The sequence below is a fragment of the Lampetra fluviatilis genome, chromosome 27, assembly GCF_964198595.1.
Source record: "Lampetra fluviatilis chromosome 27, kcLamFluv1.1, whole genome shotgun sequence".
Lineage (NCBI taxonomy): Eukaryota > Metazoa > Chordata > Hyperoartia > Petromyzontiformes > Petromyzontidae > Lampetra > Lampetra fluviatilis.
The window spans coordinates 4,304,850-4,331,469 of NC_136301.1; the positions used below are offsets into that span (position 1 = coordinate 4,304,850).

General features: G+C 46.1%; 1 protein-coding gene across 1 annotated transcript; it reads right to left on the minus strand.

Moving 5' to 3' along the window:
• Nucleotides 1-12,795: 12,795 nt before the first annotated feature.
• Nucleotides 12,796-26,620, minus strand: LOC144942319 (pleckstrin homology-like domain family A member 2). Its single transcript, XM_078869106.1, has 4 exons — nucleotides 25,163-26,620; nucleotides 22,465-22,733; nucleotides 20,680-20,890; nucleotides 12,796-18,296 (listed from the first exon to the last, which is right to left on the minus strand). Exons 1-3 carry the CDS (start codon nucleotides 25,330-25,332, stop codon nucleotides 20,694-20,696), a joined length of 636 nt encoding a protein of 211 aa, XP_078725232.1. The 5' UTR covers nucleotides 25,333-26,620; the 3' UTR covers nucleotides 12,796-18,296; nucleotides 20,680-20,693.

Here is a 26,620-nt window from a genome sequence, read left to right on the forward strand (position 1 = left end):
TTCGGGCTGAGTCGACCTAGGGGAGGCCCAGGACCGGTTCAGATAATCGTCACTGGTGTTGGCCGTGAGCAGAATACCACAACAACAACAACCGCCATTCGCCACTAAGTGGCGGTGATGTCACCACGACGCTTGTGCCAGGCCATGTGCACCTTGAGGCCACGTGAAGTGTCGAACGCCCGCTGGCAGGAGGTCACGGGGCAGACCCAGCAGGTGCCACGGGTCGACTGACCGAGATGACTGGCTGATGCACCACCTGTGCCCCCAACTGTGCCAAAAATACCACGCGCACACGCGCACACACACAGATAATCTGCCTACCGAAACGTGTCAACATCTATCCAGTGTCAGATTTACGCCCGGAAGGCAGATACGGGGCGAACTGAAACTAGGTTTAAGAAAGTGGCATATCTCAAAAGCTGGGCCGATACCAAGTGTCAAAAATCCCCCCCCCCACTCTCAGCCGCCTCGCGACCACAGCAGAAGTCTTGTACACGTTTCCCTCGATTTACGCGGGTTCCGTTTATGTGATTTTCGCGTAATCGCGGCTCATGCCAAAATTCGCTTCTATGCGGGTTTAAATTCACTCATATGAACGTATTTGGCGGTACGCCGGCGGTACGCGGTTTAAAATAAAATTGTTAAAAATTGCTAATGCTTCGCAATATTTATTTATTTCCCCGCGATTCGCAACTCCCCGGTCCGAAAATCTTGCGGGGGGGGGGGGGGGTGGTGGTGAGTGGTGGTGGTGGGTGGTGGTGGGGGGTGGTGATGGTGGGTGGTGTTGGTGGGTGGTGGTGCATGAGTGGGGGTGGTGGTGAGTGGTGGTGGTGGGTGGTGGTTGGGGGTGGTGATGGTGGGTAGTGTTGGTGGGTGGTGGTGCATGAGTGGGGGTGGTGGTGAGTGGTGGTGGTGGGTGGTGGTTGGGGGTGGTGGTGGTGGGTGGTGGTGGTGGGTCGGTGTGGAGCGGTGGTGTAGCGGTTAGCGCTACGCTGCGCTACAAACCTAGCGACCCGAGTTCGATTCCCGCTCACGGCCAACACCCAGTGACGATTATCTAAAACTGGTCCTGGGCCTCCCCTAGGTCGACTCAGCTTCAAATGTAGTACCTGGTGCGATGTGTAAACATCGCAGCTGGGGAGACAAAGGCGGTCGAGCGTGGTGTTGGCCACCCACCCCCCTCGTGTGCTGTGCCGGCCTTCATTGGTGCTCGCTAACAGCACTTGCCCCAACAGTCTGCTAAGGCTATACGGGAGATCTTTGTCTTTGGTGGGTGGTGGTGGATGGGTCAACATCAGTTCTCGCGGTTGTGTGTGTACTGTGTACTGTGTGTACTCTGTGTGTACTATGTGTACTCTGTGTACTGTGTGTACTCTGTGTACTGTGTGTACTCTGTGTGTACTGTGTACTGTGTGTACTCTGTGTACTCTGTGTACTGTGTGTACTCTGTGTACTGTGTGTACTCTGTGTGTACTGTGTGTGTACTCTGTGTGTACTGTGTGTGTACTGTGTGTGTACTGTGTGTACTATGTGTGTACTGTGTACTATGTGTACTGTGTGTACTCTGTATACTGTGTGTGTACTCTGTGTGTGCTGTGTGTACTGTGTGTGTACTCTGTGTGTGCTGTGTGTACTGTGTGTGTACTCTGTGTACTGTGTGTGTACTGTGTGTGTACTCTGTGTGTACTTTGTGTACTGTGTGTACTGTGTGTACTCTGTGTGTACTGTGTGTACTCTGTGTGTACTGTGTGTGTACTGTGTGTGTACTCTGTGTGTACTGTGTGTACTCCGTGTGTACTTTGTGTACTGTGTGTGTACTGTGTGTGTACTATGTGTGTACTATGTGTGTACTGTGTGTGTACTGTGTGTACTGTGTGTGTACTGTGTGTGTACTGCGTGTGTACTCTGTGTACTCTGTGTGTACTGTGTGTATTGTGTGTGTACTGTGTGTACTGTGTGTGTACGCTGTGTACTCTGTGTGTACTGTGTGTGTACTGTGTGTGTACTGTGTGTACTGTGTGTGTACTGTGTGTACTGTGTGTGTACTGCGTGTGTACTCTGTGTACTCTGTGTGTACTGTGTGTGTACTGTGTGTGTACTGTGTGTGTACTGTGTGTACTTTGTGTGTACTGTGTGTACTGTGTGTGTACTGTGTGTACTGTGTGTGTACTGTGTGTGTACTGTGTGTACTCCGTGTGTACTATGTGTACTGTGTGTACTGTGTGTGTACTGTGTGTACTGTGTGTACTGTGTGTGTACTGTGTGTGTGTACTGTGTGTACTGTGTGTGTACTGTGTGTGTTCTGTGTGTACTGTGTGTGTACTGTGTGTACTGTGTGTGTACTGTGTGTGTACTGTGTGTGTACTGTTTGTACTGTGTGTGTACTGTGTGTGTACTGTGTGTGTGTACTGTGTGTGTACTGTGTGTGTGTACTGTGTGTGTACTGTGTGTACTGTGTGCTACTTGGCAGGCAGCTGGCTCCTCGTGCGGTTTCGCTTTGTGCGCCCCCCCCTCCCCCTTTTTTGTAACGCATTGCTTAGTAGTAGCATCTACTACTAAGCAATTTTAAGTTAAATCTAAAAACGTATCTTTTAAAAGTTGCTTTCACTTAACATTATTTTATAGTGTTACCTTTTTTGTTAATATGCCTTCGATAGCAATTTATTATAATGCAATTTAGTTTGTACGGAAATTGCTTTTATTGTTCCTGCGGTTTCAGTCTTTTCAAACAGTTTTCTTTCATCTGCACAGCACTTTGAAGTGCATATTTTTTCACGAAATAGCGCTGTAAAAATAAAGGTTCGCTGCTTGATTGATTGGACTACGACCACCGCACAGATCGAGGGGCACCTGTAAGCTCACTCGCCGAGAGCCTGGTTATTATCAACCGGTAGCACGGTTTAATACGTTTTTTTCTTCATATTTGCTGGTTTATTCCATGATGTTTCTGTTACGTGTCGTCGCTTTAAGATGTTCTGCGTTCATGTTTTGTTTGTTGCGGTTGCACCCGACTTAAGAGCCGCATGGCTCACAGGGTTATACCTAATAAATGAACTTGAACTTGAACGGTTCGGCACTCCTCCCTGTGGCAGATGAAATTCACGGTCACTGAAAGGTCATTATCCACAATCCCGACACGAAATCCCGATTCGGATTACAATTCCTTACATCCTAACGGTGACGCGGCACTCCCAACCCCGAGGAGAAGACATTTCGACTCCCCGGATGCATTTCGTTTCGGTTTGCCGTCAGCAGAACAAAATCAAAACTTTGTGAAACTCTTGTTTATTTGACCAGGGTAAGGCACCCCCACCAAGTTGTATAGTGACTCTTTTTCAGAAGCGACCTGGTCATCGCAAATGATAGCTCAACGAAAGTTGATCACCGTCGTGTGGAAATTGATAGCAGCAGCAGCCAAATATTCTGAACGCGTGATGTTGATTCCACACGTGGAGGGGAAAAACTGGAGGTATATTGTATACAGCAGCAGCAGGCGCCAGGGTCGGGGATCGAACCCACGACCTCCTGCACACCTGGCGAGGTAGTCAACATCTCCTAGCCACCGCGATGATGATGATGAGAGAGAGACACGCAAACTCCAAATATACAGCAGCAGCAGGCGCCAGGGTCGGGGATCGAACCCACGAACTCCTGTGCACCAGGCGAGGCAGTTAACATCTCCTAGCCACCGTGATGATGAGAGAGAGAGAGACACGCAAACTCCAAATATACAGCAGCAGCAGCAGGCGCCAGGGTCGGGGATCGAACCCACGACCTCCTGTGCATCAGGCGAGGCAGTTAACATCTCCTCGCCCCACGGTGGCGAGATGATCAGTGCTGCACAAGTTGGGTGATACGCCCACACACACTGCCAATCAAATGATTGCTGTGTTACCACTCGCTGTAGAGCAAAGCCGTAATTATGATATAGATTGGGGGGGGGGGGACTCCCCTCCCCCCCGCAATATTCAAATATGCTCAAAATGTCCCCCCCAATATTTTGCTATAAAATAGATTTCTGTTTTTATGATTGTGGTTATGGTTGTACTTTATGAATCCCTAATCTCTGCTATTACATACAATGAAACAAGAAAAGGTCAAAAAGTAAACACAGAGCAATGTAATACAAGACACTATTAGACATTATTGTAAAAGATAAAAAAAAAATCTATCCCATGTGTTAGTGAATGTTTTAATATTTTAGGCAGGAAATTAGTTTTCAAATTTAGATTTATTTTTTCTGGGGGGGGGGGGGGCCCAGACCCCCTGGAAGATTTGGTCCCCCCCCCCCCCCCAATGTTGACTCCATGGCTACAGCCTTACAGTACAGCACACCGCTGGGTAGGACTTTACCAAAATAAAAACTTCCAATTTTATATGTATTTTAATACACATCACACTCACACACTTGCCTTGACGGCCACGTTGTTATTAAAGAATGCGTTAAAGTTGTCCTAAATCTAGGCTGCCAAGGCACGCACTGTGCCGTCATCTTCATAATACTGCAGTTAAATTATAGTCGCGTGGTTGCGCGCGTGTGTGTGTGTGGGAGAAGGGAGGGGTGGTGTTTGTGCTAAAGGCTTGGAGGACAATGTGTGTGTGTGAGAGAGACGCTTGGGATTAGCGACATGAATCCATGGTGACTGACACCTGATATAGAATTCAACCACACACACACAGACAACAACAAAGTTTCCCGTATAGCCTTTGACGAACTGTTAGGGCAAGTGCTGTTAACTAGGAGCACCTACGAAGGGCGGCACGGCACATGATGGGGTGGGTTGGCCAGCACCACGCCCGGCCGCCTTTGTCTCCCCAGCGGCGATGTTTACACACCACACTGGGTTACTAGTTTGAGGCTGAGCCGACCTAGGGGAGGCCCAGGACCGGTTCAAATAATCGTCACTGGTGTTGGCTGTCAGCGGAAAATCGGTGCGCCTGATTCATAACGCAGTGCGCTAACCACTATCCCACCGCTCCACACACACAATACAGTAACCAAGCGCGCTAACCACTATACCACCGCTCCCCCCTCCCCACACACAATAACCACGTGGAGTCGTGCTGCTCTGACACAGCGAGAGTCTTGGCTGCAATCACTGCGCTCCCCAGATTAAAGGGCCCCATTGTGCGCATGGCCTCTCTAACATTCCCAGGTTATTCCATCTCACACATTCCTCCCCGCCTCTCATGCAGCCGCGCGCACGAAGCGCAAGGACAACAGATTGTTGGGGGCAACCGCTGCACCACCGCTCCCACAGACCGGGAAGTAGTTCTCCCACCACCACCACCGCCGATGTTTCCCAAGCACGGAGTAGCAAGCTCTCTTGGAGCCCCACTCCCCCTTGCCCTGGCCACCCGCTCGCTCGCTCGCTCTCCCTCCCTCCCTCTCTCGATGCCTTCACGCAATTATCAATCCACACACACACAGATGGTTTGGTGCCTCCTCCACTCTCTCAACCAGCCACCATCATCATCATCCCACTCCATCCTCCTTCCGTCTTGTCTCACTACTGCCTGTATACATGTGACAATGATCCCCTGTATAGCTTTAACGGACTCCAGGGGCAAGTGTTATTAGCGAGCACCTATGAGGGTAAGTGTGACAGACGCATACAGACGCACATTTCTAAACTACAGTTTGATGTTACACTGACATGCTTTGTGATATCTTCACGTGCAAGTGGCTTGGACAAATGTATCTTTGTCTCTTTATATATTAGAACAAAAGTAACGTAAGCTTGTATAATTGTACTATGATCGGTCTAAACAATAATCTTTCCCGAGCAGATTCACGCTCCAGGGAATTCATTTTGTGATATCTATTTATTAATTCCTGCGATATGTTCGATCGGTCATGTGGACGCGTTTGCTTCTGCACGGATTCCTATTTTCTTCACTTGCTCTACTTTTTTTCTTCTAGATTTGAAGCTTTCGTGACTGCAAGGATTCATATTCTTGTTTTTTTTTCGGTAAAGTCACGTAGGTAAAAAAATAAAATTAAAATTAATAAAAGTAAAATAAAAATTAAATAAAATCACGACGTTTCGGAGGCAACACAAGCTTCCGTCTTCAGGTGGAACCGTCACAGCACGATAGCTGTATCAAGTAAATGAGACATTCCAAGAGATCCGATCCCGTATAGATCCAAGAGATCCGACCCCGTATATATCTACTGGTTACCTACGTGACTTTACCGAAAAAAACCAAGAATATTGCTCGACTTTATTTCACGTCGTTTCGCTTCCGTCACTTTGGCGACTCCACGTCGCACATGCACACGAGGTTATCCTGCACGCGAGGTTATCCTGCTCACGAGGTTATCCTGCACACGAGGTTATCCTGCTCACGAGGTTATCCTGCACGCGAGGTTATCCTGCTCACGAGGTTATCCTGCACGTGAGGTTATCCTGCACGCGAGATTATCCTGCTCACGAGGTTATCCTGCACGCGAGGTTATCCTGCACGCGAGGTTATCCTGCACGCGAGGTTATCCTGCACACGAGGTTATCCTGCACGCGAGGTTATCCTGCACGCGAGGTTATCCTGCACGCGAGGTTATCCTGCTCACGAGGTTATCCTGCTCGCGAGGTTATCCTGCACACGAGGTTATCCTGCACGCGAGGTTATCCTGCACGCGAGGTTATCCTGCACGCGAGGTTATCCTGCACACGAGGTTATCCTGCACACGAGGTTATCCTGCACGCGAGGTTATCCTGCACACGAGGTTATCATGCACGCGAGGTTATCCTGCACGCGAGGTTATCCTGCTCACGAGGTTATCCTGCACACGAGGTTATCCTGCACGCGAGGTTATCCTGCACACGAGGTTATCCTGCACACGAGGTTATCCTGCACGCGAGGTTATCCTGCTCGCGAGGTTATCCTGCACGCGAGGTTATCCTGCACACGAGGTTATCCTGCACGCGAGGTTATCCTGCACGCGAGGTTATCCTACACGCGAGGTTATCCTGCATCGGCGGGTCTAGGATGTCCCTTCGCCTCTCAGCTCGCTTGTCCTGGTGAGGGTCGCGGCGGCGGCGGCGGCGTGTTGAGTCGTGGCGGTCTACACCTCCCTCTTCCTAGCGACAGACTCCAGCACTACTACACTATACACTACTACACTATACAATACTACACTACATTAGACACTACACTATACACTACTATACACTACACTATACTATACACTACTACACTATACACTATACTACTACACTATACACTACACTATACACTACTACACTATACACTACTACACTACACTATACACTACACTATACACTACTACACTACACTATACACTACTATACACTACCATACACTATACACTACTACACTATACACTACTACACTACACTACACAATACTACACTACATTAGACACTACACTATACACTACTATACACTACACTATACTATACACTACTACACTATACACTATACTACTACACTATACACTACTACACTATACACTACTACACTATACTACTACACTATACACTACACTATACACTACTACACTATACACTACTACACTACACTATACACTACACTATACACTATACACTACTACACTATACACTACTATACACTACCATACACTATACACTACTACACTATACACTACATTATACACTACTACACTATACACTACACTACACTATACACTACTACACTATGCACTACACTATACACTACTATACACTACACTATACACTACCACGCTATACACTACTACACTATACACTACCACACTATACACCAGAGGTGTGGACTCGAGTCATGTGACTTGGACTCGAGTCAGACTCGAGTCATGAATTTGATGACTTGCGACTCGACTTGGACTTGCATAACAATGACTTTGTCCCACCTCTGCTATACACTACTACACTATACACTACACTACTAATTGTGCCTCCGCCTAATTTTTGTAGCCAGAGTTGGTAATAAAGTAAAATAATGGAAGTGGTTCCGATGTTACTGCAGGGCAGTTGGCAGGGCGATAGAGAAATGGCTTGTAGTTGTGTGATTGTAACGAGTTGGTGTGAGCTCTACTTCTTTATCGCCATGATGACGATGATGATAACGAGAATATAATATTTCGATTTCAAGCTTTCGTGACTGCAGGGATTCATCTTCTTGGTTCTTTCCGTAAAGTCACGTAGAATGGAAATAATAAAATGATAAAAATAAAACATAATAAAATAATTATCACTGTTATTTTATTATGTTTTATTTTTATTATTTTATTATTTCCATTCTACGTGACTTTACCGAAAGAACCAAGAAGAGAATATAATAATGCAAAAAATTATAATTGCTCAATTGGAATACATACAGCAATCATCATCGCCACTTACTACGAAATCTTGGTTCGTGAGGCCAACACCCTCACGAACCTGCGATGCACACGGACTCACACCACAGCTCCTCATCATCATATCGACTCATCATCATATCTTATCTTCATTATTTCTGTCATTATCATCGGCATCACAGCACGAGACAAAAAACGCATTCGCATCTCTCGCAGAGCAATGACACCATTCATGTGAGAGAACGTGCCACGGAAGCAGACATCACAGAACAGAGTTTTAATACGGGGGTTTTTTCCGTGTGGAATATTTGCTGGTTTATTCCAGGATGTTTCTGTTGCGCGTCGTCGCTTTGGGATGTTCTGTGTTCATATTTTGTTTGTTGCGGTTGCACCCGACTTAAGAGCCGCATGTGGCTCACAGGGCTATACCTAATACATGAAACTTGAACTACTCCTGTAATGTACTACCCCTGACGTCCCATCGTCTGTGATACTTCGGTCCACACACAGCAGAGGGCAGCACGCACCCACTCACTCACTCTGCATATGAGAGCGAGGTTCACGGCGTGACACGCAAACTGAATTTTGCCAAATTAAGTGCAGAACCAAACGTAACGTGATGGGGTTTTGTTTGTTGTTGCGTGCAGTCGTTGGCAGCTGGGTTGAGGCTATCAACTCACTCTGCCGCCCGTAGGACCTGGATTCGAACCCAGGCTCTCAGCGGTTTCCAGCTCAGCGCTCTCACCCTCTGCGCCACCGTCCCACCGCAAGGCAGGCAGCGTAACGTGGCAAGAATTCGGCATCGCTCCGAAGGAGAACAGACGCGCGATATAGGTACGAGCGAGACAGAGACGTCGCAATATGCGGGCACGCGATATTAAGAAATACGACATAGAGATCTTTTGATACTGCGTATGTATGTTTGTTGTCAATCTTGATTGAAGCTTTCGTGACTGCAGGAATCCATGCTCTTAATTCTTTCGGTAAAGTCACGTAGGTAGAAATAAAATAAAACAAATCATTGGGATTTTTGCACGCAGTGTTGGTGTACGGTGCTTTTTCTGCAATATTTTGCTGTCTATTCTTGCACTTAGTCACATATTCACTTTAAGATGTTTTCTTGTTCATATTTTGTTTGTTGCGGTTGCACCCGCTTCAAGAGCCGAATGGCTCACAGGCCTATACCTAATAAATGAACTTGAACTTGTGTTGCGATCGAAACGTCGCGATCTGTTTAATTTCATTTCAAACTACGTGACTTCACCGAATGAACCAAAGAGTATATTCGTTGTCTTCTTGGTTCTTTCGGTAAAGTCACGTAGAAGGGAAGTAATAAAATAATTAAAATAAAACGTAATAAAAAAATATATGTATAATAAAAAATATATAATAAAATAATATTCTAATGTTATATTATATTTTTATTTTATTACTTTCCTTCTACGTGACTTTACCGAAAGAACCAAGAAGATGAATCCCTGCAGTCACGAAAGCTTTAAATCGACATTTATATTCGTTGTCGTTGAAGAATGCTGCAAGCCCGCCCGCCGAGCAAAGCGTCGACGATGCGGCACGCGCTGTCGAGCGCGCGGCTCCAGCGCTGCCTCCACGCCAACGTGGTCGAGTCGCGCAAGCTGGCCGAGCGGCTCGAGGCCGTGGAGCTCCTCAGGGCGAGGACGGCCCAATCGGCCGACAGGGCCCGGCGGCAGCTGCGGCGCGAGCTGTCCGCCGTGCGCTTGTCGACGGGGCGGCTGGCCGAGCGTCGAGTCCTCCTGGAGCCCGAGACCGACGCCGCTCGCGAGAGTCTCCGCGTCGTTCCGCGACGGCCGACGATGACGACGACCGGCGGTGGCGGCGGCCGCGGCCACGGCGGCGTGGCCCTCCCCGCCGCTACCGAAACGCTGCCGCCCGGGCAGTCCGTGTCGATGTCGGCCGGCCGCGCGGAAGTCTGCAAATCCGCCGACGGCCACAAATCTGTCTGCGGTGGTATGGGCGGTACGGGCCAAGGAGGAGGTTCCGGCGGCGGCGGAGGATTCGGTGGAGCAACGATGACGGCATCGAGGAGTCCGCTCGCCACCAGGAGGTCCGGGGTGAGGTCGGCCTGCGCGGGTTTCGGGGCCACCACCGGAGACCCCAGGGCCGTGGCGGGCACACCCGGAGCGGCCCTCTCGACGGCGCAGAGGCGCCGCCTGCTGAAGGCCCTGCTGCCCTCGAGCCCCGGTGTCATGGAGACAAGGAGGGCCCGCAGTGCCGACCTGGCGCGCAAGGCCAGAGACAGGGCCCTCGCTTTTCTCGACTCGTTCGAGAATGGCCACTGCGGTGGTCTCGTGCGGCCCAACACCGCGCAGCCGTGACGAACATCGTGAGACGCAATGGAAGATTTTTGTTGTTGTCGTTGTTGTTGTTTTAGCTCACCAGCAAAGTTGAAGAACAATTGTCGCAACCACATTGTCAGCAAAGCAGATACGACGTTTTAGCATGGAACTCTATGCCAAGCATCTTCTGGGGAAAAAACATCAGAATGTGCCTGTTTTGTCACCGCAATGTGGCGCTGACGTTCTCCGCACACATCTGAAATTTCTCCTGCACGTTAACCACGCCAAAGACTGCGCCCCCTCTCTGACCGGCTTTCCGGGGGAGTGCCCCCCCCCCTACTGGTGGTGGAGAGATCGCTGGCTCAGTGAACAGTGACGTAACAATCGCTATCCAAATGTGAAAGCCATGCACGTGACCAGGGCCACATTGACCCATGGGCTAATATGAGCAGGGCCTTAGGCCGTGATATTTTGTCGGCTCTACTCGAGGCCCTCCATGCCACGTGGACAGTAACAGCTGAGCGACGATAACATCGGAACATTTGCCATCGCCTTTGAATTACGATGACAGCATCGTTCATGACTTTGCCACACAGCAGCTAAAGCTGGAGAAACAAAAACGTTGTTGGAAGAAATCAGCGGAGGAATTTCTATTTTATGAATTCGTCTTTGAGTTGAATATGTTTTTTTATTTTAAATTACATCGCTAAATAAATGTGTCTGATAACGTCACAATTTGTCAATTTTCTACGGCTTCAGTTGAGGCTAAATTAATCTGCTCGTGCTGCTGTTCCTCCGTTAAAGGTGCAAAGTTGGCAGTGGTTGTTCACAAGTAATGCTCGGCGGTTTTGTGCACGGTGTTTTTTTTTTAAATCCTTTATATTAAGTTCGCTTGCTTGCTTACGACCGTGCAAATCTTTCGGTCATTTTTTAACCCACTTCCCGTGATCCAATCGAGCTGACATTTTCCACACAGACTCGTTGTGCGTGACAATTAATGTTCGTGAATTTTTTCCCCCAAAATTTTACACTTTTAGGACAAAAATATTATATTTAATTACCAATTGCTTAATGGTGCAATGCAATCATCTGACCCATAGGTGGCAGCCATCTCAAGCCAGAGGACGAGAAGACTCTAGCCGCCACGCATATAAAGGATTTATAGTGAAAAACTTTGTTTTTACGGGTTATACTTGTTAAATACCTCACTTCTCTTACACAGGCGATGTTGAACTAAGTGTGTTTGCCACTCGTGTAAGTTGTGGCTTTGAGCGCGTAATCCGCTGTAGTTTCATTTAAGCGCTATTCCAACCGTTGTGAGTTTGTTGTGTTAATGCGACCGCGTACTCTTTTTGCACGCCGTGGAATGTCTTGCAACATTGTAGCAATGGAAAATAAACGCAAGGTTCAACAAAAGTCTCTTTTCTTAAGGGTTTAGCCGTGTACCCTTGCCGACTCGAGTACAAAATTGTGGGATTTTTTAAAACGTGGGTACGAGACATACAAAGGCAGACACGTGAAGTGTCGAAAGCCCGCGGGCAGGAGGTGACGGGACAGACCCAGGTGCCATGGGTCGACTGAGATGACTGGCCGATGCACCACCTGTGCCCCCTACTGTGCCAACTCGCTGTGCCTAAGCCACCCAAAACTCCGCTCATTGTTGGGAGCGTCACTCCTCTGCCCTCCGTGCTGTCGTTTCCAACTACCCAGTAGCATCCTTCACGAGCCTACTCCACAGGAGGAGACAGACACACACACAGGTGTAGATGGTCACAATGCACAGTCTTAACTAGTGTACTTTAGATGTTAGAGGCGAGACCATCGTTGTGTTTGTTTCCTTTTCTCTCCGAGTGTATTCTCGGCTGTGTATCGGTGTCTCTGTGCCTTCATGCGTGTCTGTCACTGAAGTGTTTCCGTGTTTGTATCAATCTCTTTAAGTGTATTTGTCTGTCTCCATGTGGTGTTTCTGGTTTTTGTCTACCTATTTGCGTGTTTTCGTGTCCGTCTGTGTCTTCATGTTTGTCTCCGATGACAAATATGCATTTATAGCAGGCGCACCTCGTGATTGTAAAATTAAGTGATTAAAACAATCGCGCCATACCAACACAAGCCACAGAAATGGTCACAGTGCATTTAAATACGTTTATTCAACACGAACATTTTACACCACACTATGTACACACACACACACTTTACACGACTCGCGCAGCAAAACGCACTGCTAAATGTACTCATCACAAACTCTGACGGCTAGCACTGTCATCGTGAATTCACAAGGTACTGCTAATCACGCCATTGTAAAAGTGAACGTCAACAGAGGCTGCATTCGAAGCATCACAGCCAGATAGGGCAATACAATTCAGCACGACCGGCATAATGCGCATTCGTATCCTTAACGTTACCAGTTGTATCCACGAGATGGCAGGCAATTCAAATTTCGCACAAGGCTTGTTGCGGTTTCCAAAAACTGGGAATAATTTAATCTTATAACTCGCCCATAATAAAGGGGTTTTTTTTGTTCCCGATAGACTCACAGTGATGACATCAACTTTACTCTATTTAAGACCGAAACAGAAAGGCTTCTTCACACAGTCCTGGTAAATTGCCTGAAGCTCGTTGTAATCGCCAGCAAAACGTCCTACTCGAATTGTAAATGTTGCGGGTTTTACTCTCCAACACACCGAGTGTGCTGAAGTAGTAACTAATTGGTACGTTCAGTTTACGTGACAAACCTCACTAATTGGAGGAGTCGGGTGATGGTGGGTTAACGACATTAATTGTTATGCAATCTAACCCCCCATAGAAAGAAAAGAAAAAAAACCTCCCTTCGTTGTGAATATTGGTCGCGTTAAACTTTGTAACGTGCCGTCACACAGCATCAGCTCGCTCTCGACGAGAGAAAGAGCGACCCACAAGATCCAGGTACAAGACAAGTGCTAAGCCGGCGCCAAATCCCTCCACCCAAAGCTTTTCCCGGTCATTCACAAATGAAGATGATATCAGTGAATTGGCGTTAACTTGTGAGAGAAAACCGGAGCAGCCGGACAAAACCCAAACACGTGCGAGAGAGCAACACTTGCGCCCGCCCCCACCCCCCATACAACTGGGCACTTAATTTTGCCGTGAAGTTGACCGTCCACCAACAGATTCCATTTGCCCGCAACTGTGACTTGCCATTGGGCGAGAAGCAGAATTTCAGGTAGTATCTGGAATTCGTCATCGGCAAATCCTCGTGTATTTCAGGACTTCCACAATCGTACCACAATTGCGATTAATTCTAATGGGAAACAGTTATTAGTCTATCATGGGAGGCCGAGTAGAGAGCAGAGCATCACACGTTAGTAGGTCAAGACCGGTGATACAGTGCTACCAGACACTTCCAAGCGTCTCGCGACAAGATGCATACTGGTCAACTCTTGCAATGTCAGAGAGGCAGGCTACAGCGTTTTAAACCTTCTTAACCGCGTACCAATTTTAAAAAGCAAAAGTTTTTTTTTTCTTTCATGAAGCCGTGATTGGCTTTGAAAAGAGGTATGTGGTAAAAGGGTATAACAATAAGCAGCGCGTCACTTAAATCGGTAGGGTTGGCGAGTATGCGAGACGTCACTTTGATTGTGTACACAAATGGACGGATTGGTCTCTCCCCAATAACATAACCCACCTGCTATTAGGCTAAAGCAAGATAATGCACACAACAAAATGGATGTATTCGTGTAATTTTCTCGTTGTACCATTGGCGACTTGACGACTTCTTTAAACTTGCGAATCAAGAAAGCTGGAAGTTATTTTACCCAAGGAGCTGAGAAGTGCACGCTCGATGTTAAAGCGTAAGACATTACTGCCCCATGAACCACAAGTCCACCTCGGCCTTTGAATGCAAGCGAAGCCACCGCAAGAACAATGCAGGTTTCACAACTCGTTCGGTGTCTTTGTCGCACCTAACATGTGGCTTTTGAAATGAACAATTCGAGAGGTCTTTAAACAACGTGATCACAGACCAAAAAAACCCTGCCGAGGTAACCGAATCGGTTCGAGCTCTTCCCAGTTCACAGCCACGAGGAACGAACACTGGAATGTCAACCAACAACGGATATACCCCTGGTCTATCTAACACAAAGATTGAGTCCACACACCACAGTCTCCTAGATATCGGTCACGTCTACAATTATCAGCTCACAACACTAGAAAAAGATGGCATGTTGATAAAAAAAAAACACACGGACAAGCGGAACAGTGCCCTTTGATAGAGATTTTAAAATTTTTGTAAAACCTGAATGTGAAATGCAATCCAAGGCGACTTGAATGTGGTGGCTGTCATGTTTGTGTAGTTCAACCTGGAAACCGCACCCTTTCCTCGGAGAGAATGGCCGTTGCAATTTGTGGCAAAATCGCAGGGTGCCCCAGTGTTTTGTTCTGACAATTTCATGTTAGACACAATGCGTGTTAAAAAAAGATATTTTCACACAAAATGCACTCTGACCTCTATAAAGCGAACACTAACTGGCTGTCACATTGTGCAGAACATACGATTGTGATGGTAGTAACAGTAATAAAACTTACTTGGTTTCACTTAATGGTAAAAAAAAAAATCCTTCAATGCTATGCACTGAGCATGCACCTTTATTTTAGTGAGCAAAATGGTTTGATAGTGAGCCACTGTTAGACTGATTTCTGAGTGTACATTCTTAGCACGCAATAATTTCACCATAAAAACAATGCTGAGGGGTTAATCACAGAGAGTTGGTCACAATGCAGTTTCTGCAACCAAGTATATCTAGAGCTCTCTTTCAAATTGATTGCAGGCTGAACGTTTCAGAGAAGCATGATTACCTAAACATGCTACAGGGTCCGATTAATATCCTCTCAAAGGAAATTTCCCACCAATTTTCAGTGGAAAATGGTGCAATTTGCAGAAAATACTGGAAATTTGGCGATGTTTCCACTAGGCATTAACGAAGACTGCTTTTCCTTCAAACAATTACATCAATCCCTAAATGTCTAAAACTGGCTGATACTGCATTCGTTTTCTGAAACATTTTAGAAGACATGCGGTTGGAATGTTTATGATAAAGCAATGGAACAGTGCCACTTTCAATTGAAAGCTACAATTTGGGAGACCAGCTTTTGGCCATATGGCAAGAGCTGACAAAACATGTTGTCCAACATTAAACATGTATGGTTTTAAGGCCCTTAATTAGGCCCGATTGACATGCAGTCGTAAGTTGATTTGGCGATATATATTTTGCATACGCGCACCCAAATTGTTCGGAAACGCTGGAAAAGTGACCAATTTTCCCCACCAAATATCTACAGACAGCCAGTCACGATTTAGGAACATCGTCTGGAATGGGTTTTCACCAGGTAAAAATGAAGCAAACTGAATGAACTTGAAAAATACATGGCGCAGGTGTATTGCCCTTGTCTAGTGGTATTATTCTTATTCTTGGTTCTTTCGGTAAAGTCACGTAGAAGGGAAATAATAAAATAATAAAAATAAAACATAATACAATTCTCACGACGTTTCGGCCACAACGCAAGCAACCGTCCTCAGGTGAAGAACAGGGCTGTCGGAAAGACAGCGTCTGAATGAACACCACCGAGCTTGGCAGCGTATATTTAAGCTGGTTTAGAGGAGGAGAGCGCCTTGGTTAGTTTGGACAGATGACCAGCGAACACAATCAAAATCCGCCTCGAAAAGCACGTTTGTTCTCACATATTTGCTCCAGGAAGCTTGCAGTCCTCACGTCTCGCAGTGAAGGATTTTAGGATCTATAAAGTTGCAAATGAAACGTGGCACCAAAATGTATCGTGGATAGGTTACTTGAAATTCTTATCCAGAAATCCCCATGACCCCCCCCCCCCCACCACCGTTCTCCTACCAATACAACTCACGTCGAGCACAAATTGTCACGGCACACGACAACACAAGGAGCCCTCTCTCTTGCCCTCTGGTAACATTGAATTCTAAAAACCACCGTCTTGGTCGATGCCAACCGTTGGGGCTCACTGACTGACAGCTACTGGACTTGTGTCTTGAACAGTGTTGAGTCACACATAATGCACATAAGCCCACTATTTTCACTATAAATATATACAGTACACTAAAACATTATTCTAATTCACGCCACTGATGGTAGTGCTGGCCGAGCACAGACAAGGCCTCTAGACCAGTGCGTTTCGGTCATTGAAGCCCAACTGTGGAGATACAATGTCTACTTTATTGTACTTATAAAACAGTTATTTAAGTGTATTTGCTACTGTATTAGCTTAAGACCGAGTCAGTAAAATGGAAGTAAAAAAAATCAACAATTGTGAAGACGTTCTAAGAGCGATGGAAGAAATGAGCATGCATACTTATCCAGTGGCAGATAATTAATTCTATAACAAGAGCATATGGTGATGCGATGTTAAGTCACAATTGTAAAATAATCTTACAAACAAGATGGACTATAAGTTTATACAGAAAGTGAAAATAAGCTAAAGATTGGTAACGTTCACGTAATCCACCAACTTGGTAACAGATTACTCATCCATAGAGGTGCAATGCAGTCAGACCACACACAACTGCAACACTACACATTACGATATCTTCGCAACTGCAGGCATAACGTTGATAACATTCTAAATCGCTGCTAAAATAAATATGAAAACACACCGACCTTCTTTCAAGTTATTAAATACTTGGCTATGATTTTACCGTGACCTTTCGCGCACATCGATGTGAATTTAACTTTGCTGTTGAAAGGTCACGGGATTTTTTGTTGTTGTCAGTTGCTGAAACTTAATTTACTCCATCAATCGTTCAACTTTAAATGCCACCAAATTCTAAAGCATTTAAAAAAATGGGAATTAAAATAGATTAGTTATTAGATAACGTTCAACGATGAACGTGGAAAACAACGCAAAACGTATCTACATATTTCTGGGCTGAAAAAAAACTACAATGTAGTTGTTGATTTAAAATTTGTGAAAAGCAGCCACTAAGACATTGCCATACTAGTCTGTGAAAATACCAGTAATTAGCCAAGGAAGCTTTCACGAGCTCCTTTAATTGTTGTCAATCTATGCTTAACGATAAAGTGTACATTTATAATTCGACACTGTGACTAAAAGTCCCTTGTAATGCACAAGTGTTCACTCGTTACATCCTCATCCCCATCTGCACAAGTCATGTGCTTCGTTAAAACGCCGTGAATTCATCATCACAGTTTGGCGATCTGCCGGCAAACAGTCCAGCCAGATGCACTTCCATCCATGTTGTATGCAGGCCTCAGGCGTAAATCCAAGACTCGGCAGCGCAAGCCAAAACATGGGAGGCGTCCGTCGTTTTTCATTATTCAAGCGTTGCTCTCCGCTCGCGATAATATTCTTGCTGTCGCGAATGAGCGTCGTGCAGAGATGTTTGTCGATTTTGCGCGTTACAGCACCCAAGCGCCACCGATGCGCGCAAAACATATCCTTGCCATCGTTGCAGCAGGTCTTTAAGGAGTTCACTGTACTTATTATGATGGTCTGGCGGTGTGGATCGGACGTTCAGATGAAGTGTTCAGGAACGCAGCGAGGAAAGGAAGCAGCACTGCTGCCCTCTCACGACGAGGCCTTGGCAGCGTCTGGTAATCCAGCTCGGTCAACAAAAGCGGCATTTAATAACTCTCGCAATCCTGCAGGCATAAACACACAGAGCGGTTACTGGGGCCGTGGACATGCGAAATACGCACCTGCCTTACAAACGAGTAAATGCAAAGCAAAAGTGATTCTTCCTTAAACGGGTGTTGCGGCAGTGGTCATCGACTGTTCAAAGCTCCGAGCCAGTGGTGGAAATTCCACATTCCTAGCACAAGGGTGTGTCTCTTGAAAGGACAACCACTGTTGACTTCCCTGACAAAATGGCACTCATTTCTATCGAGCCCCTGTAAGGATGCGCCAAGTCAACCCCCCCAAACGGGATTTGAACATGCAACTTTCAGACTGCGGGCCACTCGCTCTAGGGCCGAACCACCCGGCTTGGTTCACATCTGGGCAATGAGCCTTCAAAAGTGTCTGTCAAATAGACTGGCCCTAACAATAGGTATTTACACCACTGGCTAAGGCCTCCTAAACGAGATGAGCAATGTCCCATGATTAGTTCAGCAGCGAGACAATGTGCCTTTGACTAATCGGTCACAGAGGGCCCCCTTGCTCAGTAATCAATCGATTCATTAAAATCTCAGTCAGGGGTTGACTCGACGCAATCCTTTCTGGGTTGATAAAATGAGCAAAACTTTATGGCAAGTCAACCCGCAGTCATCATACATATGGAATGGCACCTGACAATTAAAATAATTAAACGTAAAGAAATGGCTCAGGAAGGTATATGCAGATGAGCACAAGATACATGCTAATTAACAGGAAGATACTTTGGCTTAATTTAATCAAGTGTGAATAAAGAAATTTGCTAAAGTTTTCACCAACTCAACCAAAAATTGATTCCAAACCCTCTGAGATGTTGAGTCCAATAGACTAGCAAATCAATATATGTACTACTGTCATTGATTGGCTATACCTCGTGGATAGCCAGTTTAATTTGGGTAAGGTCCATTGAGCTAAGAGGCTTTTTTTCAAAATGTCAAGCACGTTATGTGGGGAAGGGATTGTTTACAGCAGGTTTGTAGAACAGCAGGGACATTTTATTAACACGAGTAATACACAACCAGAACAACGTATGGAAATCTAGCTAGCTATCCAAAATAGCATGATGCATGACACTGGTGAGAAGAAGTTACACATGTGGCATTTATAACAGCATTAATTACAAGTGCCAAAAAAAACTGTTGGTAGACATCATGACACTGCCATAGGCCAGAGGCAGGGCCTGATGACAAGTCAATATATTAGAGCGGATGCAAAAGGCCAACAGGGGATCGTGGCAACCAGTCACCTTTAGCGTCACCCAACAGCCTTGTAAAGGTCAAATGACAATAAAACCTATTTGACCTCGAAAGGCCTCTTGGTGACCTCGTATGATTGGCTTTGGGCGGCCCCCCATCCCCTGAGGGCCTTGATGCCTCTTTACGTACGACGACGTGACATTGATTTTTTAAAGTTAAAATGCTATGCTCATAGACGTCAACAGAGGGCATGTGCGCGCTGTTTTTCTCCACGGCTCGTGACGATATAAAAAATATATAATTTCGTATGCCGACGATGCATGAGATATACGCATGATATTGGACGCCAGCGAATTAGTTTTTCGTACTTGTATGTAAATTGTGTCAACGTTACATTTACGCGAAAGTAGTGCAAAGCGAATGCTTGAACATATCTGCTTTGGACTATAACAATTGAATATAGGATATCATACCCTGGAAGAAAAACAACAAATATGCTTTAGCCTATAGCAAGTACAAATCAATTCATCGCCAAAGCAATTCAATAAATCTTCTTGGTTCTTTAGGTAAAGTCACGTAGAAGGGAAATAATAAAATAATAATAAAACATAATAAAATACAATTCTCACGACGTTTCGGCATCTGAATGAACACCACCAAGCTTGGCAGCGTATATTTAAGCTGGGTTAGAGGAAGGGCGCCTTGACAAATTAATTTGCATATCAACAGAGGAATTTTGCATATTTATGGAAAATGCAGATATGGGAGACCCCCCCCACCTCCTACGCATTCCACAAGTAGTGACTAATCCCATATCTGCATTTACCATAAATATGCTAAATTCCTCTGTTGATATGCAAATTCCTTTGTCAAGGAGCCCTTCCTCCCCTAACCCAGCTTAAATATATGCTGCCAAGCTTGGTGGTGTTCATTCAGACGCTGTCTTTCCGACAGACCTGTTCTTCACCTGAGGACGGCTGCTTGCGTTGTGGCTGAAACATCGTGAGAATTTTATGTTTAAATTTTATTATTTTATTATTTCCCCTCTACGTGACTTTACCGAAAGAACCAAGAAGATGAATCCCTGCAGTCACGAAAGCTTTAAATCGAAATTTCGATTCAATAAAGTTTCACAATCTGAAGAAGCGAGGCATAACCAAATGCCTCTCCGACATACCAGGTTTTCTTGATTTAACCGGAGCGATGTCGCTGCTGCTGCGGAGTGTGGTAAAGCCCTCCCACTGGGCCGGCCACTGCCGCGCCTTCAGCCCAGACACCTCCTCCAACACCACCACGACCTCCAAAACCACCTCCACGATCTCCACCACCTCCACCATCTCTTCCGCGTCCATTAATTCGGCCTCCATCGTCCCCACGTTCGACAGCCACTGCACGACCACAACAGAAACGTTCTTCATAATTTTAAATTCTGGTAAAACCTTCATGCCCTGAAAATATTGAAGTCCACCACTGACTACCACCTGCACGCAGGGATGGGGAGTCATTCTCAGAGGAATCGATTTCTAGTACTATTTTTGATACGAAATTACACAATTTTTTTTTAAGAAAGGTGTCCTGTTCAGCTTTGAAACCATCTGATGAAGCTGGCGTGGAAATACCTGTGTATGCCAGCGACAACACTGCCAAGTGAGAGGGTGTTTTCCAATTCTGGAGAGCTAATTTCAAAGAGAGACGCTCAAGAATGAAGGCCAAGCAGGTCAACATGATTTTCTTCCCGTATCACAATATAGTTCTTGTTGTGCGAATGATTAATTATTGGTTAAGTTTTTTTCATTATTAGGTGTGAATTTATATATTTTAATTGGTTATTTTTTGATGGAGTTATTTTTGTGTGAATTGTGATTATTTATCTGATATTATTTTCATATTTTTTATATTAATACCAAACCTGTCATATATACACATTTTCTGAATTCCTGCATGGAATAAATTGCCATTGTGCAAGCTTAAACTGCAAACGTTTAATGCATTTGAAACTGTTCCCATATTGCTGGCTCAATATGGGAACCAAATTCACATCGTGACAATGCGGGCCAAATACTTCATATCATCCATCTCCTTCCATTGTTATCTACAATTACATCAACACCATCACAACCATGACCATATTCTTGGGGTCTTTCGGTAAAGTCACGTAGATAGATGACGACCGCTTGTGTTGCGATCTAACCTATTTACGTGACTTTACTGAAAGACCCAAAGAATATGAATTCCTGCAGTCACGAAAGCTTTAAGTCAAGATTTAACCATGACCATGTCTGATCAACCTCCATGATCACCATAATCACCTTCACCACATCCTACGTCTCATTCCTGTCCACCACAATCACCGTGTCCTCTATCTAGTCCACATCTACCATCTCCATGTCCACTACCATAATCATGTGCCAGACAGTGGCTACACCTGGCCCCATGTATTCATCTCCATGTCCATCACCAAGTTCAAATTTCTCCCCCAAGTTCACAATGACCACATTCTACAGCACTCTGCATATCCAACACCGTTTCCTCTATCACAATCTCCACATCTACGTTTCACATCTCCACCACATCCAAAACCACATTCTACATCTTCCCCACATCCACAAGCACATTCGACACTCATGACAAATCCACTATGATTATCAATACCACCAACATGTTCTACATCACCTCCATGTCTCCCACCAACACCACATCTCCCCCACTTCACTTTGCACATCCACCAACACACTCTATTCCTCAATGTCCACTATCACCACCATTCACCACATACCCCTTATCTCAACACTCACACCCACATCCATAATAGCCATCGTTATCATTACGATCAACACCACCTCCACCATCCCATTTAACATCACAATCCACCACGTGAAAGTGTTTAAGTTCCACATCCTCTCTACGTTCACCATCACCATTCTCACATCCTCCCCGCATCCGTCACCACCACTGCCATCACCTCGCGCCGCCAGCATCTTCTTCTGGTCGCGATCGCGTAGCGCTTGGCGGTTCTTGAATCCGACGAGGGCCAGCGTGATCTCGGCGCTCCATGTCGTGTCCTCCAGGCACCTGAAGTCGATCTCGCGGTTGGATGCCGTCACGATGGTGAAGTAGACGAAGCGGCCTTTGCGGTCGACGCAGTCCAGTGTCTTCACTGCGTCGAAGCGCAGGGATTTGGGGGCCTTCCTCCTGTTGCCATGGCCCACGCCATCCCCGTGCGACACGGAGCTGTGCAAAACATGAGAGGTCAATTATTTATGGTAGATGAGAGCCCCAGTGGGGCTTATAATCTATTTTCAACTGCCACAACCGAGCCGCGTTTGGGTCATGCCGAGCCAGCCAAACACTCAGGAGTTGTTGTGTTCACTGCAGAACCCGAAGCTGTGTTGCTGACATTACATTAATATATTTTTCGTGTGATGAAATGTCCTTACCATTCACCCTCGACCCTGCTTGGCCCAAAGTCAAATTCAGATGCCTTGTGAGCTCAAGAGTTTCATACTTTGGTTCTGGCTCGGCTCAGAAACCAGTCCGTGGAAATAATCGGTAAAGTGAGGGGCCCACACCAATCCAACTTGGATGTGTCAATGGGAAAGGGGTATAGAATTTTCTTCAAGGAAGGTGACTATTGAAGGTTTGACTTAATTTATGGATTCCAGAACACAGGTATTTGATAACATATGCTAGTTAAAGGCAGCATATTGACTGAAGAAAAGTATGTAGTCTTACTCAAGACGTAACAGCAGGGGCAGTCAAAGGATGAAATGCACACAAGAGGACATTTACTACTTTTGACCATGGCCAGGTCAGGCTCAATAAAAGCACTCAGAAAGCACCACTGAGATCCTGGATTTAAATTCGGGTTACGCCACCCTTAGTTAAAATATGTTCTCAAGTGTAACAAATTGTATTCGCCAAGTCACCGACGATTATCCAAACATATTTCTTAGAGATTACCCAAGTCACTCTGGAAAAACGAGACTACCCCTGGGCCTTTCATTTCTCAGCTGGTTAAACAAATAAACTTGAACTTGCATGTGAGGGAGACCCAATGCCGTGCGACTCATGCGCGAACGAGATGAATTCACCTTCACCTCTGGGATCAACGTGGATAGAATGTTCAATTTGCCACTCGACGCCTCTCGTCCGCATATAATTTCGCGTCTATTTCTACTTATCCACGTACTCGGAACTCTTCCAGAGCAGTGCATCAACCCCGTGTTAGAGAGAACGGCCCCGCGGAAAGGAGATACAGAACTGGCTTTCAAGATTCAAGGTTAACCCCCCTTGTCCACGCGAGGCTAAATAGGGTCATGGGTTAGTTTTAATTAGCTTATTTGGGTGGCGATGACCGCTATGTATAATCCCAATTAAGTAAAACTTTGCGGGTATAATTAAAAAATGTTGGGCCCGCGACACTGCCGAAACAATTTGACTGCCTCGTCTTGCAAAAAACGACATCGGAGGATCGTTTAAACTCCACCGCGTGTGCATGGCAAGCGGCGCGTTTTAACCCGTCAAGAAGCACGGCTTGCCACAACCGCAGTGATAATCATGGCGGCAGGGTCGACTCGAATCGTGAACCGTCTGCTTTCTAAGCCCGATGGTCTTCATTGGAAGGCCCGTGGTGGTCTTTAGTGTGGGCCCCCCCCCCCGACAATTCACTAGATTTTAAAACACCCCCACCCCCCCCATCATCATCGTCGTGCTGTCAAATCCCAATGGGTTTCAAATGTGTGGCGGCCCTCACGCCCTGATGTCCCCCCCCACTCCACCACCCTCTGAAAATTAATGAAGAACACTGGGTCTAGGCCATAAACTACGGCTAATAAGGGGGATTAATAAATAACACGGGCTATTAAATAACCAATTATTATTTTATTTTAACAAATAAGGGCCCACCGAGCTATGTAGCTCTTTGTTTCAGAAGCGACCTGGACATGACAAATGATAGCTCAGCGAAAGAGGCTTATCATTATAGCAGTTGCCAAATATTCTAAACGCGTGATGTTGATTTTAATGTAGAGAGAGGAGGGGGGGGGGACACCGGAGGACCCGGAGAAAAATCCGCGCGACCACGCGAGAGAGACACGCAAACTCCAAATATACAGCAGCAGGCGTCAGGGTTCGACATCGAACCCACGATCTCCTGCACACCAGGCGAGGTAGTTAACATCTCCTAGCCACCGTGATGATTGTGAGAGAGACAGACACGCAAACTCCAAATATACAGCAGCAGGCGTCAGGGGTTCGACATCGAACCCACAATCTCCTGCACACCAGGCGAGGTAGTTAACATCTCCTAGCCACCGTGATGATGATGAGAGACACGCAAATTACAAATATACCGCAGGTGTCAGGGTCAGGATCGAACCCACGATCTCCTGCACACCAGGCGAGGTAGTTAACATCTCCGAGCCACCGTGATGATGATGAGAGAGAGACACGCAAACTCCAAATATACCGCAGCAGACACCAGGGTTTCGACATCGAACCCACACACACCAGGCGAGGAGGTAGTTCACACGAACCACGGGGGGCCTAACGAAAACAACAAAACGCGGGGCCTGAATCAAGCAACGAGACCCACACACACAGAGAGAGAACGCTTCACGAATTTGCGTGTCACACAAAGAGAGAGAGAGGGCCCCACTCACATGATGGACCCGGACGATGCGGAGCCGGAGTCACACGGGAAGAGCATGAGACCATCGCTGGTGAGGACGCAGCGTTTCTTCTTCCACTGCTGCAGAAAGCCGTCGCTACGTTTCTCAATCTCGCCTTCCTTGAGGGCCTCCTCCTGCACGACCTCGCAGTGTGGCCTCATCTTTCTCACCACCCCACCACCCCCCTTCGTATTCCTTCCTACTGCTGATGATGATGATGTTGATGTCTTTACACTGCTGCTGCTGGATAGGGATACTCAATGTCCCTGCTGATGTTGTTGATGTTGATGAAGTCTTCACAATGCTGCCGCTGGATAGGGCTACTCAATGCTGATGTTGTTGTTGATGTCTTTACACTGCTGGATAGGGCTATTCAATGTCCGCTGCTGATGTTGATATCTTCACACTGCTGGATAGAGCTACTCAATGCCACTGCTGATGTTGATGATGTTGATGTCTTCACTGCTGCTGGATAGGGCTACTCAGTGCCTACGAAGCTAAATCGATCTGTAGCAGACTAATTCCTCACTACTGACGCGAACGTCTCCTCTGATTGGAGGATCAATTGTCAATATATAAATCTATATAATTGTCTATATATAAAAAGCTATATAATTGTCGTACAACACTAGCACTACAGTGCGATGTATTTTTTATAATTTTGTAAATTTTTTGTGTATATATACTGTACAGTACAAAAATTCTTGACGTTATTTTATCGGCTGTCAAATGTCTCTTGCGCTTTCACATTGTATTAAGCGTATTTTAATGCAGTGTGATAATTCTTATTTATGTTTAATTAACATCAGAATCGCAAATAAATGCGTTGCCTCATTCGGCATATTCAACACTAAGCCAAAGCAACGTTTCCTCATCTGCTCAGCATCATTAACTATTCACACATTCCAATTCAAACGCCGCATGACAATCCGTTACATTCACCCAAGCATTATACGTCTTAATAAATTACAATTTTAACAATTTGTACCACAACACATAGCTGCAATCAGCTGCTTCAAAACCCTAAGAAACGCAAATGGCGGGAAAACAAAAAAAAACGACAACGGCCCCAACCAATCGCCTCACAACACCCACCCGAGACGATAAACCCCGTCGACTAAACTAGAACACGCTTCTAATTCTACTTATTCTTCGTCGTGGTGGTTGTCGCAAGCTTTTCATTAATTTCTTCGCGTCGGTTTCGTTTTTTTTGTGCTCCACCGTACAAAGTCGGTCGCGCTGCGTAAACCCAATGACGGAGCGAGCCAGCGAGCGACAGAGACGCAGAGAGAAGCGATAGAGAAGCGACAGACGGAGAGGAAAGGAGACGGCCGTGGGGTAAACTCCGTGAGGTGAACGCCGTGAGGTGAAATCCGTGCGTCCGTCGTGGACGCGAGCCACAGCAACAAACGCCGCCCACCGCACGCGCAACCGATTAAAGACCGCGGC

Excerpts from the sequence above, each read along its gene's own strand:
- LOC144942319 (XM_078869106.1), bottom strand. The coding sequence starts at position 25,332 with ATGAGGCCACACTGCGAGGTCGTGCAGGAGGAGGCCCTCAAGGAAGGC. Across the intron at positions 22,734-25,162 it reads GCATCGTCCGGGTCCATCAT|CTCCGTGTCGCACGGGGATG; the intron begins GTGAGTGGGGCC and ends TGTTTTGCACAG. Across the intron at positions 20,891-22,464 it reads GAAGATGCTGGCGGCGCGAG|TGGCTGTCGAACGTGGGGAC; the intron begins GTGATGGCAGTG and ends GTGGTCGTGCAG.